Raw genomic sequence first — 21,008 nt, 5'->3', positions numbered from 1 at the left:
GACTAGGTAATAGGTTCATATATGTGTTACTGGTTTATTGGTTTATGGCAGTACACAGGAAAAAAGAAAAAATGATGGATTTCCTCTTTTTAATAATGCATATCATCACTTTTGTTGTTTTTTTTCTGCAAAATCTGACTCTGATTAAGCGAAGTTAAATATTTGTAGTAATTAGTTGAGTGCACATAGTGTCGGATCCGCCGAGAGCCAAAAGGCCCTAACTTTCTCCCTGGACCTTGAACGCTCCTGCAAGAGCAGACGCATGGTTACGGGCAAGGCCGTGTTGAATATTGTTTCATCCAGAAGTAAGTCATTTTCTTGGCTGATTTAAATGACTTAAGTAAATACTTCATCATTCAACATGCAGGGAAAGTCCCATTCTCCACTGTTTTGCTGCTTTATCTTTGTTGGAAATGCATGGTGACACTTGACCTATAAGAGAACAAGCATAGACACGTCAAAGGAGCCGTATTCCAGCAGCATTCGCCTTGTTTTCTCTGCACACTCGACTTCACAATATATCCTGAGCCACGGGTGAACTGCTTGTGGAGGCCGCTGCGTGCCGAGTGAGACGAATGTTCGTCCACAAAATTCGACTTCATAAACAGGCCGAACTTAACAGAGGCGTCTAATTGCTGGTCGGCGTAAAGGCTGCTGAGCTGCATTCTTTCCATGCTCTAAATATTTCCGCCGTATTACACAAATTGCTGGTGTCACCTTAAATTGGTGTGAAAAAATGACGTTCCCAACTTTGTGCATATGGTTTGGGTGCTTTGGGACTTTTTTTTGCAGGTTCGAGTGCATCAGTCGATATGTCAGAAGTGCTTAAGGCCGGCAACCTTGTGAATCTTTGTAATTGGTTCCACTGGCATACCAAACTGTATCCTCCCTGTCGCACTGTTTTCCTAATTTGGCTTCATGCACATGCACAGAGTTATTTTTGGTTCACCGCTCCTCCAGTGAATACAGAAGTGTACATGTAGGCTCAGCAGATGATAATGTTAGACGCACAGACACACATTCGCACACACACACACACACACACACACACACACAGGCACACGATACAGTCGTCCCTTCCCAAATCCTTGTCGAGGTCAAGTCTCTGTTAATTGCTTTCCATGCAGTAAACGGATGGATCACAGCATTAGAGAGAGGAGGAGGCAAGGAGGTGTCAGGAAGGAGATCCAAAAAAAAAAGGCCCTCTCCGTCTCACACACACACACACACACGCTCACACACACACACACACACACACACACATAGTGGCATCAAAACAAACATAGACATCCACACGCACGGTCTGGCACACATGCCAGCCAGCAGAGGCTGTTATCAGCTAATTAGTGCCGGTGGCCGCAGGGGCAAACCTTATTGACACTGCAGTGACAGTTTTTTTTTTTTCTTTCTTGTTTGAGTGGCGCCGTCAGTCTTCCGAGCTCGTCGCTCTGATTCAATTATGAACACGCGGGCGGCGGACAAAACTCCCAAGTCGCACATGGAGGAAATGCTGCTTTTGAAATCTGGCCATGTGGGTTATTGTGTGCAAAGTGACCACGTCGCTTCCAACTGACTGCCTTGATGAATGAAGAGCTCGCGTCACGTGAGATTCAACATGAAACGGGAACAATGGCTGCGTTAGCGCTCAGCGGGAGGGGGGATTACACGAGCTATTGTTTTACTCGATATCGGTGCTCCTCCAGTGCCGTTGCTTCCGCTTGGAATCGAGATATTCTCTTTTAAATCAACGAGAACTGAGCAGAAGAGGCTTTTGAAGAATTTGCAACGGCATCAATTCTTTATGTTTGTAATATGATGAAATTGGAGGCTCCATGTGTAATAGGTTCCAGGGGGTGTTGAATATTCTTGGAAAATGAGCCTCAGGCTTGGCTGCCCAAAGACGATTGCTTGTTTCAATAACCAGGAGGCCAGTGGAGGTGCATTTCATCAGCACATGGTTCATTTTGTATGCAACATTTAGGGAGGAGGTGTTCGAAATCCACCTCAAATCCAACTTTTTTTTGTAATTTGAGCTTTCTTGAATGAGTTTTATTGAAAGTTGTGATTTACACGTGCAGCACTCTGGCTACATTTGACTGGTTGATCACCTGCAGCCGGCTGCTGGCTCTCTGTTCTTTATCAGTGGAACCATCCTTTCACAGCAGCTGTATCTCCTGCTCTGTATCTGGAGGAGATTATTTGGGGGAGTTATGACGTAACCAGAAGCTAAGCAGAGACAGAAAAAAAAACAGTCGATGTCTGTATAAGGAACACACACAGGGATAAAATGGAGAGGGAGGGGGAGAGATGCATGTACCGGCATTCACGTCTGCAACTGTTTTGATCCTAATAATCTGATGGGAGAACAAACTGGAGAGAAAGAAGCTGCGCAGTGAGGTCTTTGCTCGGGTTGATTTGATTTGCCTTCAAAGAAGAGTCAATTGGGGGATTGCCAAACAGAGTGATTTGGAACAAAAAAAAATGGTTTTGAAGAGGCATGACGCGCACATGAAGAACAAAACAGGGATTATCCTGGAGACGCAAACATACTACTGGCAGGTCTCGTGCGTAAATGGCAAGAGTTAGATGTGACTGGATCAAAAGAAAAAGAGCGAGAGAGTGAGAAGGAGGGGGGGGGCGACCGCGACAGGGAGAGGAATAGAGAGAGAAAGAGAGAGAGAGAGAGAGAGAGAGAGAGAGAGAGAGAGAGAGAGAGAGAGAGAACCTGACGGAACAACGGAGCAATATAGTGGAGAACCGGGGAGGAGAGAGAGAGTGAGAGAGCACGACAGAGCGAGAGAGAGAGAGAGAGAGAGAGAGAGAGAGAGAGAGAGAGAGAGAGAGAGAGAGAGAGAGAGAGAGAGAGAGAGAGGGGCTGCAAGGCGACTTGGTTGACAGTGTTTGCCTCTGCCTCCCCCAGCAGTGGGAGAGATGTGCGTAACATGCAGCGGAGAGCGGTGATCATCATCTGCGCGCCGCATCGCCGTGGACCGCCGTGCGCACCCGAAGACCGAGCAGCACCCAGGGGCGCAGCCGAACCTGTCGCGCGCGAGACGCCGGCGCAGCCGACGACCGAGCTCTTGAAGGAAAACCCGCAAGAGGGAGAAGTGGTGTGAGGGAAGATGTCAGCCCGTCAGACCTTGATTTGGGGTTAATCGCCCTCCTGTTTGGAGCCATAACGCATCAAGAGTGCATCTTTTTTTGTGTGTGTGTGCGCGTTGTGGTTGTTTTTATACGGAATCCCAGCTCTTTATCACATCCAAGCCGGACTATATCAAGTGAGGATTTCACATATATTTTTTTTTTTTTTAAAAAAGGATGAATGCTCAATTCCCTGGCCAGCAGAATATGAGTCAGCGCGTGTCTGAGAGCTGAGGTGGAGCGCGTCTCTCCCGCTGCCCGGCTGTGTCTCGGTCCGCCACAGAGCTCCCTAACGCCAGGATGCAGCTGCTCAGAGTCGCGTGGGCACTGACCGGAGCAGCGATCTGCTGCTTTCTGCTTCTCCTCATCCACTCCCGCCTGCTCAAAGAAGGTAATCACTCCGAGTGTCCACGACAGAACCGCATGCCGCTTTTTACGCGGATTGAAATGCGCCATCGCCTTCCATGTAGTTCACGTGAAGTTTCCCCGCGACAACATTTCCAATGCGGAGACGGAGACTGTCCGTCCGGCGCAATCCTAAAAAACATCCCCCTCTTTTGTATTAGTCTCTGTAAATTAAAAAAAAAAGAAGCAAATCCAAACAACACGCAGATTGATGTGCACGAGGCTCATCCATTTCCTCACCCGCAATTTTCCTTACCAACAAGTCATCGATCCGAGGATCGATTGATCAGTTTTGAGCAGTCCGGATAAATGAGTTCAAGCTGTGCAGAAAGAGAGAAGAAGAAGAAGAAGAAAAGTATCAAAACCAGCAGCTCACTGCTTGTATGGAATACTGATTTGATGTAAACGTTTTCAATAGATGGCACTAGAGTCTAGCTTTAGGGTAACATCGAGGTCAAGCGGTTCTAATGTCGTTCCATTTACCTTCTTTTGTGCTTTCTGTCCCATTTATGGGAAAGCTGGCATTACATATCAATGCCGATCATCATTCACAAACATCACAACCAGGCTGGGGGGGGGGGGCTTCACTTTGTGTCGCAATCGTGCCCATGCTGTATGTATGTATAGTCTGTGTGGAGGACACCGCCTGCGGACATGGCTGCATTGTGGTTACGTTGCTCTCAGGGGTTATTATTGGAGTTGCATTTACTGGCATCCAGCAGAATGAATGACGTGAGATTTAATCACTCTGACGATCACCAGAAACCAAATCCATCCTGAGGCTTTAGTGTGCAACAAATCATAAATCCAACCAATAATTTATTGCAATGGATGTGCATCATACACCTCGCCGGGAGAGCTTCACACAGCTCAAACTCCTTATCAAAGTCAAACGGCGTCAGCCGAGGAACTGCTGCACTGTATGAACCCGGTGAAAATAAAAAAAAACTGCACTTAATATCCCCTTTTTACTTGTATGCCCCCGGGCGCACAGAGTCTGTTTGGCACTTAGGAACTGTCATGGGTTTCCTTTGTGGCGCGCTCCGAGAAGCGTGGCTTGGAATGGCCTGCCATCCCCTGCATGCCTCCGGCCCTGGGCAAATATTCAGGTCAAGCAGTGGCAAACACTCTCTCCTCACTGTGGTGAGTACTGCTGGGGAGGAGGATGTCCAGCCATACTGAAAAGTGGGGAGGAAAGGAAAAAAAAAAAAGCTTGTCTGTCAGCCAAAATGGGAGACGAGAGAGAAGTTCAGGATTTTGTGCTGGCACATGTCCTAAAGCCTTCCTTTTGGAGTTTTAATTTACTCTGGCATGCTAGCCTTTTGCACAGAGGTCAAAAAGAGGATTGTGTGGCCACCTAACGAAAAAAAAAAGTGCTGCTCATGGCTGTGTTAATGCAAGGGGCTCTCATTAGATTCAGGCCATCAGCATTGTGGAGCTTGTTGACTGGCAAGGCAATATTTTTGACCTTGACTGCGGAGTTCTTCGGCTGTATCATGTTGTGTTTTTACGCCGAGGTGTTTTCCCCCCCCCCCCGTCCTCAAGCCTGCATTTTCTCCGCTTTCATACTTGACTCAGAATAGCTGCTGGTCCCTTTTTCCGGTGGCGAGAAGATGCAATCAAAGTTCATTATGGCTCATGAGGTCCTTAATACACTCGTCAGAGAAGGAGGGAGGGAAGGCACAAAGGAGGGTTCAGAATGTGCTCACTTTGGGCTTCAAGAATGGCCAAGGTCAAAGCCAGCTGTGAGGGCTAATAATACGAACAGATAAAATGAATTCAAAGACTGCATTAGTGACTATCTTTTGGGGATGAGAGTAATGAAAGGCGTGCACAAGGGGCCTTAAAGAGAACAGACCCCTTTTAATCTTCTCTCACATATTCCTTTAAAAGAACACTGGGGTTATGCAACACGAGCCTCTCCAATTGGAACAACGTATACAGAACAAAAGGGAGAGGAATGAAGTATTTTTAGTCTCTCCTCTATCGTGCCGCAGATTGATCGGCTGCATATGTGTTTACATGCCCGTGTGTTTTTCTCTTTGGTGCAAATGTGCATGCAGGTGGTATGTTAGCTATAGGCACATTCCTTTTAGTGTTATATGATCATGCCAGGGAAGGTGGAAGTGCAAGCCAGCAACAGATGAAGGATGGAGACTTTGGCAAGGGGAATGCTCCTGAAGGAACAAAACATCCCTCATCAACCTGCTAGATGCGAAAATTTGGACACCAAATGTCCCACTCTGCCTCCGATTGGCTTACCATGATATATATGTATCGCACTCGTCATGCCTAAAACATAACCACTTTTGGTGGGTACGTGTGGCAGATGGCGGCTCTCTTGGATGATGTGACACGGGACCTTGTGCAATAAGAAATGTGAGGGTGGACCAGGGAATGGGCAACCTATTAAAACATTATGCATAAGGGATGTGGATGAATTTTGCGTCGTGAATTTCTCACACTGGCCACTTCAATAATTCAGCCAATGGAGCAAACCCCATTTTGCTCTTCATTGGCCGAGATATTTGTCACATGGCAATAGAGAGTCTGACAGCTCCACGGAAGAGTTTCCTGTTATGCGCAGTTCTCTGCTGAATCCAGGGCAATGTCTTCTCAGCACAGGGTGAGGTAAAATAATGAAGTGTGTCATTCCAAAAAACAAGCTAACAGTGATTTTCTCACTGCTCAGCCGCTTTCAAACTTCCCTTTTGATGTGAAAATCAGCATCAGGTGAGATTCAAGCATGTATTTCTTTAGTAGAATAGAATATTAGCACACTTTTCTCTCAATTATCTCCTGAAGTGCTGCAAATCACGAGGACATGTCAAGGCCCTCAGCTATAGAGGAGAACAAGTGAACCATTTGCAATGAACGATCTCTATCTGCTTCTTGAGGTGGTTGAAGTGAGGCCATTACCAATGGACATGTGTGTAGAAAATAGTAGTTTTCTTTTGAAAAATGTCTTTCTAGTATTTGAGAATACGGGCTTAAAAAGGCACATTTTGATTTAAAGTGGGTTTCAAATAAGCCTGCACTTTCAGACATGTGGTATTATGAAGAGAGTCTCTGGTAAATCCCGCTACTAAACTCCCTTTTAACTGTACCCAATTTGCTAGTAGACTCCATCGCTGTTTCGCACTTCAAAGGGAGGCACATTGCCTAAAACGTCTCTGTTGCAATGACAAGTTGAATTGGAGTACCGTTGCATGTTTTCTTTTTATTCATTCATAAAGGACTGTGTCTGCGCGCCACGGTGGCCTCGTAGCGTCCTCTACCTCCCGGTCGCCAGGCCACTAGTCTGCCTGACGACTGCGGTTATCGATCCGCAGGTAAAAACCACAGAGCGAGCCGTAATGGGCCAAAGTGACAGAGATATGCGAGTTCATACGCTGCGCCTGACATCAGGCGACCAGAATCTGTTTCATTTACCACAGAATTAACTCCTGGGGATCCTCTTTGAAATACAAAAAAAAAAAAAAGAAAAAGATATGGATTAGAATGAAATTCTGTGGCGTGTCGGCTCCGCTCGGGGCAGCCGCAGGCAGATTTAGGTCAAGCAGTGGCAAACGCTCGGTGTCGTACGCGGCCCGCGGAGGAAGGGAAGCCCCCGTCACCTCCTTCAGACAGAGTTTAGAAAGGAAGGCACCTCGTGTCTGCACTCCCAAGTAGCTGCTGTCTGTCACTATTTCGCGGGTAGCCTGAGTTTTTTTCCTGGAAAAACGGAAATTTCTATCGCCTTTCAGGTTGTGTAATATCACAACCTTGTCAGATGGTTATGTCAGGTGCAAGCCCCTCAAGATGTGACCCCATTACCTGCCAGCGACTCAAGCCTCAACCTCAACGGGACGAGTTCCACATCTGCTAATTCATAGCACGAGGTGCCCAACAGTCCACGGTGACGTGAGACACACAACCCAACTGTTGTTCAAACCAACAGTTGTCATTGTTGTCTTCTTCACGCTCCGTCTTGCCTGTTTTCTTCTTCTTCTTCTTCTTCTTCTTCTGCAGGGATTTTGGTCCAACTATTCAATTTCATTGTGCCATCTGTGGAGGTGTCATTTTTTTCCTGGCAGAATATTAATCGCGTCTGCAGCAGAATGTTGTTGCACTTTAGGCAAAGTTGTTAAAAGACGTACTTGTTTGCCAAGCATCACCTGCATCCAAGATTTAATTGATTTGTTAGTTGTTTAATCACAGTCAAGGCCAGAGTGAGCTGCAGTATCAACACTGAGTTAGAGAGTTGACTCGTTAAGTATTTCCGCCTTTTCAAGCATCTATTATTAATCTGAGGAAAGGAGGGATTTTAGGGAATTTAGCCCCGAAGCACAGCTTTAGGCTCAAGTGACATAAAGATAATATGCATGTATTTAATGCGGCAGTAATACTCCTTCAGCAGACAGAAGCAATGTCACAATCGCCGTGTTTTACTTGGCAAATCCTCAAGGATGTCAAATCCCTCGCAGCAATGGTACACAAAGGTAAGCAGAGCATTCCTCCGCACGTAATCTGCTGTAAACTGATTTAAATTGAGCACAATTTATCTTTAACGTTCAGTATCTGCTGTTATCCATAAGGGCAATGCACATTAGGGTAATGCACATTAATCAATTGCCAAATAGATTCATTACTTAAAGGGGTTGTCAATTAATTCTCTTTGATGAATCAATCAGTGGTTGGTTTTTCCAGGTAATCTAAGCGTACTCCAAAGGCCCCCTTTGGGTCCTGCGTGCAGGGTACCTTTGTGTGAGTGAAATCCTCAATAGTTAGTCACTGCACTGCTTTCACGTGTCCGAGGCACAGTAAAAAGTCTGCACGATTGCACCCAGTTTTCCTAAAGTCCTATTGATTGCGCTCTGCCATTGCTGTGGGACAATAAAAAAAAAGGGTAGTGGTTGGAGTTTAATGAAAAGCTGGCTGTGAGGATCAGCTCTCCGGGTTCCAGTTTTACTGGGGAGTGTCATTGGCCTTTGGAAATAGTGATGTCAGAAAGACATCGACCTAACATACTTCATTCCTGCCCTTCCACCCATGAAGTGCCGTCTAAAACTCCCCGAGGCCCTACCAACCCAAGCTTGAAGACACAGAATTGAGCTACTCCGTAAAACCTTGAATCAGCAAGGACACTCGACGCTTCGCCTTCCATCCTCGGGCGCATTAACGTAATACAGATGCTGCTGATAAAATGTGTAACACATGCAGTAAATTGTGGCACAAGATCAGCCAGCTATTGCAGATTTTTTATCCTCCTGGATGTGCGATGTGGGGGAAATGCGTTAAGGATTGACTGATTTTAATAACTGAAGCTGTATCTTTAATTAAAGCCTCGTGCAGTAGCCGGGGAATGTGTTCTGGACACTGCGATAGAGCTCGGCTCCATTAATTAGTCATGTACACACACATATACACGAGATTGGATGGAGGGGGAGTGTTTCGGCCCACACACACACATACACTGAGGAGTAAGACAAGCGAAAGGAGGGCCCGTAGTTGAAGATCCTCGGGACGAGCGAGACCATTTGTCTATCGGCTTGTCAGCTAGTGGGAGAAAGATCCTCTCAGATCAGCGGTTTCCCTCCGAGGAAGGGCGGGTTCCTCCGGGCCCGTTCTTGCAACATTGGCAACACGTCCATCATGACCATCTCTCAAAGAGATCGGTCCTCCCCTCGGATGATCTAACCCAAGCCGACGGTGTATTGGAGATATACAAGCTTCAAGAGAGTGCTGATTTAGGGGATCTGCGCCTCTGTGCATTCCATTCATAAACCAACTCGCCATGCTATTGATTCTGTGACCCGGCGGGGCGCTTGAGTGTGATGCATCCACACATTCTCGAGGAAATGATGGGTGAGAAGTGTGCTTACCCTTCTGAGGTTTCAATTTGTGATTTCCGGCTCTTGTCGAAGGCAGCGAGAGGTCATCCCGCCGTTCGATCAATCGCCGCGTGTCAGTTCATCTGGCTGATCAATACCTACTTAAGAAGTTTGATCTTCTTTGAGCGTGCGCTCGCAGTCATTTGAGCGGATTTAGACACAGGGTTTTTTCTGTCGTGACAAAAGCTCGTCCCTGGGCATTGTGACACCAATGTGGTGTCTGTGATAACAGGCTCGGTCATGCTTTATGGATCCGGTGCATTTCGAGCGTTTTTCCATTCCACCCGACAAGAAATGTAGGTTTAATCTTGCATTAGTTTGGTTATAGTGCATTAGCTTTTTGTGTCAAAGGGGCTGAATATTACCGATGCTATGCTTCTCCACCGAAACCAATTGCATGTTACTCTTTAGAAAACTAATGGAGGCTTTATCGATTCGAACAAGGCCAGCCACTTTCTTTGTTTCGGCTGTCAGATTGTGTCTAAAGCAATTTCATAAAGATCATTATTTTCTTTCTCAGGATGTCTTGCAGCTAAACAAGATCCCTCCTTTGCTCGTTCTTGCCTTTTGTACTGCTTACCGCGGCCGCTCTTATGGCCCAATTGAAAATGAATTAGAATAGAATGACACATAATGAAAATCACTAAAAAACATTGGCACGTCACATCCCCTTAGCTTGCTGCACCCTTGAATAGATTGCTTGTGGGGTTCCAATTCCTATTCGCGTCCCGACGCAGTGAGAGAAAATGGGTTTAGCTCACTGTAAAGGACAAGCCATAACATTATGGGTCATAACGAGCGGCGCCACCCGTTTATCTTCTAATGCCATTACGGCGTGCAGAGGTGGAGAGGTGCTGACATGGATGTTAGTCATGCAACAAAGCGAGATAACTGGACGCGTTTGCTGCACTTATGGTGATCATCATTGGCATAATTGACGTGGTCGGCGAGCATCGCGGTGTCAGATCGTAATCCCGCGGGTTGCTCGAATCACATTATTCAAATGACTGCATGTTTTATCCCGCGTACCTCCTCCTCCTTTGGTTTTGTTGCAAAGTTGTGTTGGCAGTTTGAGAGCAGAATCTGTGGCGCATGAAATATAAAACACAGAACCATAACCTGCCATCACTCCGGGGTTGATTGATTGGGTCTTGTAGTACACAGACTGGGATGAACTCAATGCAAATTAATTTACCGTTTTGAAACAGACGCACCGTTTCGAGTTACGCTCCGATGAGCCGCTGCTGTGCTTGTGCCTCAAAATGCGACGGCAGCTTGGGTTTGAGCATCGCGTCCTTTCCCTCTCCCCGCATCTGTTAATAGCCATTTCCTTTCAGTAACACCGCTGCTACGTATAGTTTTATGCTTATGTTTACAGCTCCGTCGATACAACAGCGTGGAAAAGGACGGGGAGGTGTGTGGGGGGGGGAGACAGCCGGCGATTCTGCTTCATCATAATCATTATGGCCCATTCCACATGGGGGAGAGGAACTTCATTATTGTACCTGCAGGGACTGTTAGCACCAAACTCATGAATACAGAAAGCTTTCTTCCGTTGGCGTGTTGTTTCTCTACAGAGCTGCCACTAGGGAATTTTTTTAAAGCCACATTCTTCACTTAAAAGTAATGCGTATCGTATACAAACTGGGTACACAATAATTGACAAGTTATGCCAGATGCACAGTGATATCTGTCTGTTTGAGGGCGAATGGAGTTACATATTAAGAGGGCAGGTGGGACACTGCGTCTTCCAACCCGGTGTGTGATCATGTGTGAAGTAACGCAGTGAAGTCATTTCTCTATATCTGCCTTGACGTGCATTGACGTGATCTGACTCGCACATTGTTTCCCCTTTCATAACATTGACTGAGCTCGTCTCCTCTGGCCCCTTACAGTGCCATCTATATTTCAGAGGTTATTATCGCCAAGAAATTCACAGTAAAGGCATGAATCAGATGTACCCTGGATAGCGTTTCACCACGCAGTGTGAAACACACACACACACACCAAAAAAAAAAGTGGAAGAGAAACCCCTACATTTTAATAATGATATGTATTCAGCAAATGAAATATGCCAGGCTTGCACATTTGCCTTGCTGAACAGACAATAAATTATACCTTGTGCACTGCCACATAAGCCCAGGGATAATACCACATCCAATGAGTTGAAAGGAAATGGGGCTTGTGGGGATGCAGGAAACAGAATGCCCTTGCTTTAATCAAACAGCAGAAAGAGGAAACATTGACAAGTCGGTCCTGTTGGTGCGATTTGCCTCCTGCATGCACCTCCGAGTTTTACATCTGCACGCTGAGGTGGCCATGTAAACACGCAGCCTCGCTCCTCGTGCGGGCAAACGCGGCGGCCGCAGACGTCTGTGCGCGGCATGTTAACAGGTGTAGCGACACACAAAGGCGAAGACACACGCACACGCACTCCGTCAAATATACAACCGGAGCTCTGACAGACTGTGTGCACAATCTGGTGTTTGCTTTTGAAAGCAAATTCCTGTAGCTCCTAGTTGGAGTTATCAAACAGATTACGTGAGTGTGAGTGTGTGTGTGTGTGTGTGTGTGTGTGTGTGTGTGTGTGTGTGTGTGTGACAAGTTTTGACATACATTCCGATCACACACTCTTCTTCATGATAGTGAATAAATGCTCCGAGTATAAATGTGCAGACACAGGCACGGAGGCAGCATACACGGCCACAAAAGGGTCACTAGCATACACACACATAGTGCGGTAGGTTGTTACGGGACTCTGGAGAGGATGAAATATTGCTGCAGAGGCCACACACATACACACAGTCGACATCGGGGCCCACGCCACAAAGATAACAGACACGCACACACACACACACACACACACACACATCGAGGGTTCACTCAAGGAATCTTGTCAAAGATAGAGATGTGTGTGAACGGGAAAAAACATCTTTTATTTCTTTCACATGTCAGCAGCTTGATAACCTGACACAAAACATGCAGAAGCACACACGCACACATGCACGCACGCACACATGCACGCACGCACTGCAGGCACGCACGCACTGCACGCACGCAATGTTTTCATTGTCTGTCATTTGGTTGCCACACATTGACAGGTACAGTACATTCCAGTTATCCTCTGAGGATTGGTATAATTGCCTGGTCTGTGACACGCACACACACACACACACACACACACACACACACACACACACACACACACACACACACACACACACACACAACCAAACATATCATACACAGCCCCCAGACAAAGAGGCAGGACTGACATCACGGAGGCAGGCAGAAGTAAAACCAGTGACATCGCACCCTTAATGGTGTCTGATAGGTAAACAGAGCAGAGCCACCCACCTGCCTTTTGGCCCAGGTGGAACCACTTGAGCAAATTGCCTCTTTAATTGATGGACTTGAACTGGTTGCTGTGTGCTAGCTTGTGTGTGTGTGTGCTAGCTTGTGTTTGTGTGCGTGCTAGCTTCTGTGTGTGTGTGCTAGCTTGTGTGTGTTGTGTCTGTGTGTGTGTGTGTTTACGCCGAGGTTTCTGCCGGTGCCTGTGGCTAGGGGAGCAGTAATAGTGGAAAGAGAAATCTGTCAGCTGGTAATGAAATAATTGGCACAAGCGGTTACACACGCAGGCTCCCGTGCACACACACACACACACACACACACGGACGCAATTGCACTTTCTAATGCACATGAAGCACACATACGTGCACGGGCGCAGACTTATGTTTGCGCTCTCTTGCGCGCACCACACACACACACACACACACACACACACACACACACACACACACACACACACACACACACACACACACACACAGCTTCGACCATGAGTACAGATAACGGTGCAGTGGAGGCGCTTGATGCACCATTTCCTCCGGTTGTAGGTGCAAATGAACTAACCTCATGGCCGAATGAGACGAGGGAAAGAAGGAAAGAACTCTGTTTATCTATCTCTCTATCGCTCTGTATCTATGTGTCTATCTCTGTAACTGTATATATCTTTATCTGTCTATTTATCTATACAGATACATATATAGTCATGCTGCTGACGTGTAGAAGTAGGAGCAGATGCTTTAAACATATATGTATTATATATATATATATATATATATATATATATATATATATATATATATATATATATATATATATATATATACTTAAAGGAGTAAAAAGTGCATGAGAGTAGAATGATGACGTCCGAAGAGGCGAGAGAGGGAGGGGGAGAGAGAGAGAGAGAGTCACAGGTTGTTGCCAATGGGATGCTTCTTGACATAAATTATTTTTGGCAAAGGGTTACCACGGCAACGCAGGTAACGTCAGACTGGCATTGGTCGTGAGCGAGCGAGTCCAAATACTGAGTACAGTTTCCATCCTGTGAGGTTGTATGTTCCAGTAGACTTTTTGGGATCATCCTGTGCTTCCAGAGGGACAAGCAGCAGGACTATCAGCAGCAGTTCACAAAACATGGAAAACAGTCCAGGAGTTTTACTTTTTTATAAGGAAATTATAAAATAAAAATGCAATAGCAAAGAACACAACTGTATGATCTTGTTTTGATTGTTTTGTGTATAGATCCCAGTCAAACAATACATCCATTGTTCTCAATGCATTGTTATCTGGGTGTTGGTCCAGCGCTCCCATTGGTTCAGACATCTTGCTTCTCTGGGGTCAAAGGTGCAACAGTTGATGAAGCTCCTGCTGCCCGTCTGCTGCCTCATTATTGAAGCACAGCATCAGGAAAAAGTCAAGCTAAGTCCCATGCAAAGGTTTTATTTTTCAAACCGTTCAACATTATTTTGAACGCCCCTGTGACACTGCTTCTTTAAAGTTCTCACCATCTTGGTTTGTTTTATCATTAATCTATGGCAGATTTGTCGCGTTTTCCCGATTCCCTAATAAAGCCTTCCACCGTGACATTTCTTACTCTGCTTTAAAAGCTAATATAAAAATAGTCGCCTTAATGAATTCTCGTTCAAGATGAGGTCACATTTTCGCTGTTCGTGAGGATGCAGCAGTTTCAGCTGAGAGCCGGTTGCATTTACTCAACGTCCTCAAAATAGCTCCATAATGGTGCTGCGCAAGTACATGTGTCTTGTAGTGTAGCCCTCTGGAACTGAGAGGAGATAGAGAGGACACATTGAGAGAGTTGTGTGTGTGTGTGTGTGTGTGTGTGAGAGTGTGTGTGTGATAAGTAAGGTAGATGCAGAAGTGTGGAAACTGCGCCAGTGAAAGCCTCCGTAGGGGGCTTTATATGGTTGTGTAATGTGTGTGTGTGTGTGTCCGTGTGTGTGTTCACGTGTGTGTGTGTGTGTGTATGTGCAGGCAGGTGTTCCTCTATGCTTCCTTGCATATATGTGTGTCTATGTAGTTGTGTGTCATTACAGACTCCAGTAAATGTGTGCAGTCCTATTGTGTGTGCATATGTGTTGTGCGTGTGTGTGTGTCTGTGTGTGTGTGTGTGTGTGTGTGTGTGCAGGGGCTTAGAAGCCTGCAACACAGCCAGTCAATAATTAGCACAGACAGCAGGGGGAGGGCGATGAGCGAAAAACAAGAAGGGAAAAAGTGTAAGAAAAATATAAAAGAACAGGAGCAGCAAGTGTAGCTGAGTCGTGTGTCCCCCCCCCCAACACACACACACACACACACACACACACACACACACACACACACACACACACACGCACACACCCTCTGGTTAGCGTGGAAATCCAGATAAGGATGTTTCCACTCTTATTCTGCTAACAGGGCTCTGCATTGGCTCTGACAGAGCCTGAATACCAATTACACTGGCCTGGCACCTCCTCCACTGGAGATAGAGACAGAAATAGGGGTTGTGGGAGCAAGACAGAGAGCGACGGCGGCGGTGGGGAGTAGGGGTGGGCAGAGAGGGACAGAGTGAGAGATGGATGCAAGGAAAGAGGAGGGCGGAGGGGATTCTTTACACTCCATCGAATAACCACAAGTGGTAGCGGGCGGAGAGGAGAAGGAAAGAGACAACCGTGCAGAATGAAGGACTTCATGTTGCGTTTGGGCGAGAAGAAAGGAAGAAAAAGAAGAAAACTGGCACTTAACTCCATCAACACTCCGTCTGTCCACAACCTTTCATTCTCTAACGCGAGCTTAACAAGGTGTGTGTGTGTGTGTGTGTGTGTGTCCCGTCCTTTACTGTCCAGGACCATTTGGCTTCCTCCCTTCGCATCTTCAAGCGACAGCTGACCGTCGGCAATAAGTCACCATAATAATAGCGGAGGCCTGATGATAGCTCTGGTGTTGAAGCCAATGAATAATTTATCATTTATGCCGCGCCGCAGTGAGCGCGTCGTCTCCTTTAAAGCACACTGACTGTCTGTGCTCCGGCTCTAGCCCCTGGCTTTATTACGAATGCACACACTTGTGGACACACACACGTTATTTGAATGCAGGCACACACACACACACACACACATTAAAAGGACTTCCTCTACATACTTGACATGTTTGCGTCTTCTTTTTCCTGCTTCGGCCCTTTCTCCCTCTTCTTTTGTTATGCGAAGTGCTGTCGCCATCGCACAGAGCGGGGCTGTCTCCTCTGTAGGCACCTCCCAGTGTGTGTCTGTGTGTGTGTGTGTGTGTGTGTGTGTTGCAAGAAGCTTCGCGATGGGATGAGAATTCAGGTTGTGACAAACTATTAAGAAAAAAAATGGACGTAGATGTGCTCAAGCCCTCCGAGACGAGCCGCGATGAAGGAGGCCGTGCCCTCTTTACCTCACGAGGCACTGACATTGTGTCACTACTCGCTGTGACGCACACAATGCCGTCCTGTATCCTCCCTCCTCTCCTCTTCTCTCCTCTCAGTCTCTCAATGGCACCAGCAGGATTTTTTCTTTCCCTTTTTTCATTCCAGGAGTCAATTTACCTTTGTGACTGGCACAAAGACTTTGTTAGCTTTGAAAGGCAGCAACCGTGCCGAGCCATCAGCGCTCGCTTATCCAGTTATTGTGGAATGAGTTGTGTGTGTGTGTGTGTGTGTGTGTCTGTGTGTGTGTGTGTGTGTGTTGAGGGGCACATCGTTTTCTGCTGCATCGGAAGTTATTGTCCCCTGTATTTGACGGTGTTTTGTTGAATGAAATGATGTGTTATTCTACATTCAGCCTGGTTCACACGCTGACTTAATGTCGACACGTGGGATTAAGTTGAACTGCGTGCAGTTAAATGATTTCTCCGTCACTTCGTACTCTTTATAGAGCCAAATGGAGCCTCCAGGCGATGACTAACAGACGTGAGGTTTTAGTCACACGAGCCGACTTAAAAAAAGGACATTTCATTGAAAATGATGCCCTTGTGTGTCAGTCGGGTGAAGACGTTGAAACCAGCACGCTATCGGTTCTCAATCTTTTTTCAGCGGTGCATCAGTGAAGCATTTTGGGTTGAAAAAAAGCGTGGATTACACAGCGGTGTGCCACCAGGGTCTGATTTCATATAGAATATATACAGTTCAGTTTAAGAACTTACACTTATATTATTGAATATGTATTAAATAACTATTTTTAAAGGATTTTAAATATATTTAAATCTCAAGTACCCCTAGGGTGCCTTCAAGTACCCACAGGGGTGCCTTCAAGTACTGCCCGGAGTACTAGTACCTCCATTAAAGAACCACTGCTATATTGAATCACCTAACAAATAAACACACGTACATTAAAGTGTTGTTTGCATCATTGACTCGGCTCCCAGGTCCCCCCCCAACCACACATCTATGATTTTATCAACGTATTGAATGATTGATCGTTCCATCCTTATGGTTATTATCTTTCAAGGTGTGCGGTGGGGCCGGTGTGTTTTAAAAAAAAAAAAAAACGACTGTCACTGTTGCGGGTTGGCGGCGGCCCGGGCCAATCCACAGGAGTGTGTTCGGTGTAATTCATGGAAGCAGAGAAGCGAGCAGGGGAGGAAGGGGCGGTGTGCAAACACTCGGAGAAAAAGCACAGGCGTACAGCGAAGGACACCGATGGGACTCGGTCGAGACCAGAAACTTAATAGCTGGAGTGTTATTCCCCCAACTCCTGGTTTCACGTCTACGAGCGGAACTTATTTTTTTCCATCGCTGCCATGTTTGTTCAGCGGTTTCCAATAAGAATTTTTTGAAAGTCAAATTTTTTAATTCCTCTGACATTTTTTTCTCGAGGAGTGGGTCGGGGGGGGGGGGGGGGGGTGCTCACATCAGCTGCCTCTAACGAGGTTGCATAAGCGAAAGTAAAATTATTTCACAGTGACTCACATGCATGAGAAATGAAGTCGAGCCGTCTTTCCGAGCCGTTGTTGGTTTCCCTATAGAGTTTAACCTTAATATTTAGCATGGGTGAACATCAAGGTCCTCATCGTCTTCTTTTCAAGTGACCCAACCCGCTCAGTTGTGATGCATTGAAGGTGTTTTTCAGTAACCGCAGTACTTTGGCTACCCAGAAAATGATCACGGTACGCAACAAAACCGTCTCTTTAAAATGAAATTGTCTCCCGGAGGTTTCCGGCATGATGTCCGTGCCAATCTGCACCTTTTTCCCCCCGCTGGGGGGGAGTTTCAAACTTTATTTTAGTATCTTCCTGCATGTGTCTCTTCGTCTTCCTCCTGGCTTTCTCCTGCACCTGAGGCACCAGATTGCGATATCTCTGCAAACACGGGGTGGCCAGTAAGGTGTGTTATCACTGTTGACACACTTTTAAGGGGAGCCACACATGCACAAATGACACACACACACATACAGGTACTGCAATGCCCAGATAAAAAAAAAAAAAGATTGTCACACTCCTCGGTGTATCTCGGGGGCAGAGGAGAAACAAACCACACTGTCACACCTGGAAAATGACAGAAATACCATTTCATATCATCTCCCGCTGACACTTCAGCTCCGCTTGCTTTGGTTTTGTTTAAGTTGAATGTGTTCCATACCCGGTTTTAGACGCGCATACGTTTGCTTCTGTGGCGCCGCGTGCGTCCTGTTCATCATACCAGTAGCCAGGGCATCTCCTCCTTTATCATTATCTCCTACACTAGCTCATAAATCTGTGTGCTGATAGCGCTAGCTCCAGCGTCCTAATGCATATTCATAACACCGCTACCTAAATATTCATGAGCAAATGTCTGGCCAAACAGCCTCCCCTGCCAGAATAGTGAAATATAAGACACAGTTTGCCTTTTTATGTGCTTGTTTTCGCTGCTGTTTGTGGCAATGGGTGGGGAGTTTTGGAGGAGATGATGTATCTGCGTGTCTGAAGGAGAATTATGGGAGCAGAAGTTTCCCTCCGACGACGCAGACGACTTCGCCGAGGTGGTTCCCACTTGAAGCGCGTTTTTGTTTTTGTTTTTTTTGCCTTCCACAATTGTCCAGGGGCTCGTAGTTGAGGGTGAAAAATGAGCAGAGTAACAACTTTTGATAGGTTTTATTTTGCAGAGTTGTTGCGCATACGTCACGGTTCCGACAATAAATGACATATTACCGTGCAAATTAGAGATCCCGGATCCTTTTTCTTTTTTTCTTTTTACAATCAAAACAAAACAGTAAACTTTATGTATTTTCAGTTGAAACGAAGTGCCCCTCTGATGCCTCTCAGTTTTTATTGAACAGTGTTGCTGTAAGTCCAATCTACTTTGGAAATCTCACCTCTCTTCAATGCTTTCTCTTACCACCCTTTGTTCTGTTTGCACGTTCCTATTCAAACGTCTCTGCCACATTGTTTTGTCACAGTGCCATCCAATGTAACGTGAGTGTTGACCCTGTGCTCTCTGATTCTCAGTCAGTGGAAATTAGACAAAGGAGAACGCCGTGTGTCGGAGATATTATCAGGTAAACACAACTAAGACAGGGTGAAAGTGTGTTTTCTCTTCATTTACCCACCTCCAGTTATCCTCCGGATGAATAACTCAATAACAGATTGATGGCAGACGTAGAGAATGTGAGGCCTGGTAGTCGTACACAAGCAGAGTGTTTGAGCTACAGTGTTTGCAAATACCACAGAGTCAGTCATAGCACACGGACATCTGAATGCGATATTTACAATAACATTTCAACCATGAGGTCTGACGTCATTTTCTCAATTTTACATAATTTCCACGTTTTATCAAAGGCACTTGCATATGATACACACTCATGTGTTGTACATTAAAATGCAGACCAATCTCAGCTCTCTATATAATGAGGCACTGTTGTCCTAAGGCACAGTTTAAAGAGATTGTATAGCCCCAAAGCTGAAAAATTGACGCTTGCTTTTTGAAATTCTGCAAACTGGAGTGTTTTTTGCAGTGTAAGGTCGGTAGATCCTGAGTGTTTGTTGGCTAGTGTCACACACAAAATGTCGACGGACACAGAAATCGACAAATCACGGTGAAAAGGCGGCGCTCGACACAAACGTTACAGGCTCAGAGCTCGCTGTGTGAATCACGTACGATCTCACGAAAACAAGGACACAGAAGTGAAGAATCTGCAAAATCCGGTAACATTTGAACCATATTTCTGTGCCGTTTTATCGCAAAGATGTTAATAGCAACATTGCATAAACATCAAAGCACGCGGATCCTCGATGGCTGACCCTATAGACTTAAAGCAATACTCCTCTTTGCATCTAGAACATTATATTAGAAGTAATGATGGGTACCAAGAGTTGGTGGGCACTTCCTGCATCGGTATGGAGGACAACCTTAAGCAGTTCAGATTGACCCCAGGGTGTTGTAGTCCTGGAGACACAATAAACTACAACACTATTGGCTCTACAACCTTCTACTTCAGCTCTTCCTCGTGGTTACAACACAGAGGGCATCGTGGATATTGATAAATGAGTGCCTTTTAGCAAACCTGATGATTCAAGCTTAGCCGAACAAAATGGCTGGGCTTATGAAATTGGGGTAACTGCTAAGTAACTCAATTATGTGTGCTATGCCAAAAAAAAAAAAAGGCCTGGAGGGAATTCCTCTATTAATGGCCTCATCCCTACTGAAACTTAATATGCCGCGAGCTTTCTATTTCTTGCACTTTCATTTTACTCCGGCCTCCAACATTAAGCATAATATATACTACACACTCGTTTACCATCGCTTTTAATTCACTGGGTGTGATTACATTGCTGCAACGACGGCTATACGGTATCAATTCAGCTTTAAACAAGTGGCTGTAAATCCACAAGGAGTTGTGCTGTGAAAACCACAAGGTCCTCGCTGCCTCGTTGCAGACTCGTGATGCCACAGTGAGAGCTCTGCTGCAGCGTTGGTTGCTAAGGTGTCAGCACAGTAATCACCTCTCTAAGTAACAGGTGGTGGGATGAAACACGATCCCAATTAAAGGTCCAAAGAGGGACCTTCAAGGGTGTTTGCAAGTGAGAGACTTAAGACAATTAGTCACATTCACAGTTGATGGATGCATATGAGATTAAAGCAGCCCTCCATTTAAAACATGTGTATGGCTTATACAGGACACGAACATCGTCCTCCTTGGTGAAAGTCATGCGTTCTGTTCATCTCCGATCAAATGCAACTGAGTCCACATGCAACATCTCCGTTGTTTGCTAAAACATTCCTACCGACTGCACTGAGAGTTTTCATATCCA

General features: G+C 45.9%; 1 protein-coding gene across 3 annotated transcripts in view; it reads left to right on the top strand.

Moving 5' to 3' along the window:
* The window catches only part of tafa5a (TAFA chemokine like family member 5a), a 126,882-nt gene that overhangs the window by 41,021 nt on the left and 64,853 nt on the right, over window positions 1-21,008 (top strand). The window contains exons 1-2 of one of the 3 annotated variants that reach the window (XM_068586798.1): window positions 2,764-3,205; window positions 3,318-3,532. The exons of 1 other annotated variant lie outside the window; for it this stretch is intronic. In XM_068586798.1, coding sequence (XP_068442899.1) covers window positions 3,442-3,532 — 91 coding nt within the window. In that variant the 5' untranslated portion in view covers window positions 2,764-3,205; window positions 3,318-3,441. Of the gene's footprint in view, window positions 1-2,763; window positions 3,533-21,008 lie in introns of those variants that run through there. One more of the 3 variants, XM_068586797.1, reaches the window with a different exon arrangement.

Source organism: Clinocottus analis, unplaced genomic scaffold (genome assembly GCF_023055335.1).
Source record: "Clinocottus analis isolate CAN_PGR_092001 unplaced genomic scaffold, fCliAna1.0.p SCAF_20, whole genome shotgun sequence".
Taxonomy (NCBI): Eukaryota; Metazoa; Chordata; class Actinopteri; order Perciformes; family Cottidae; genus Clinocottus; species Clinocottus analis.
The sequence above is the reverse complement of the archived record's forward strand: the minus strand, read 5'-3'. Positions and strand labels throughout refer to the sequence as shown.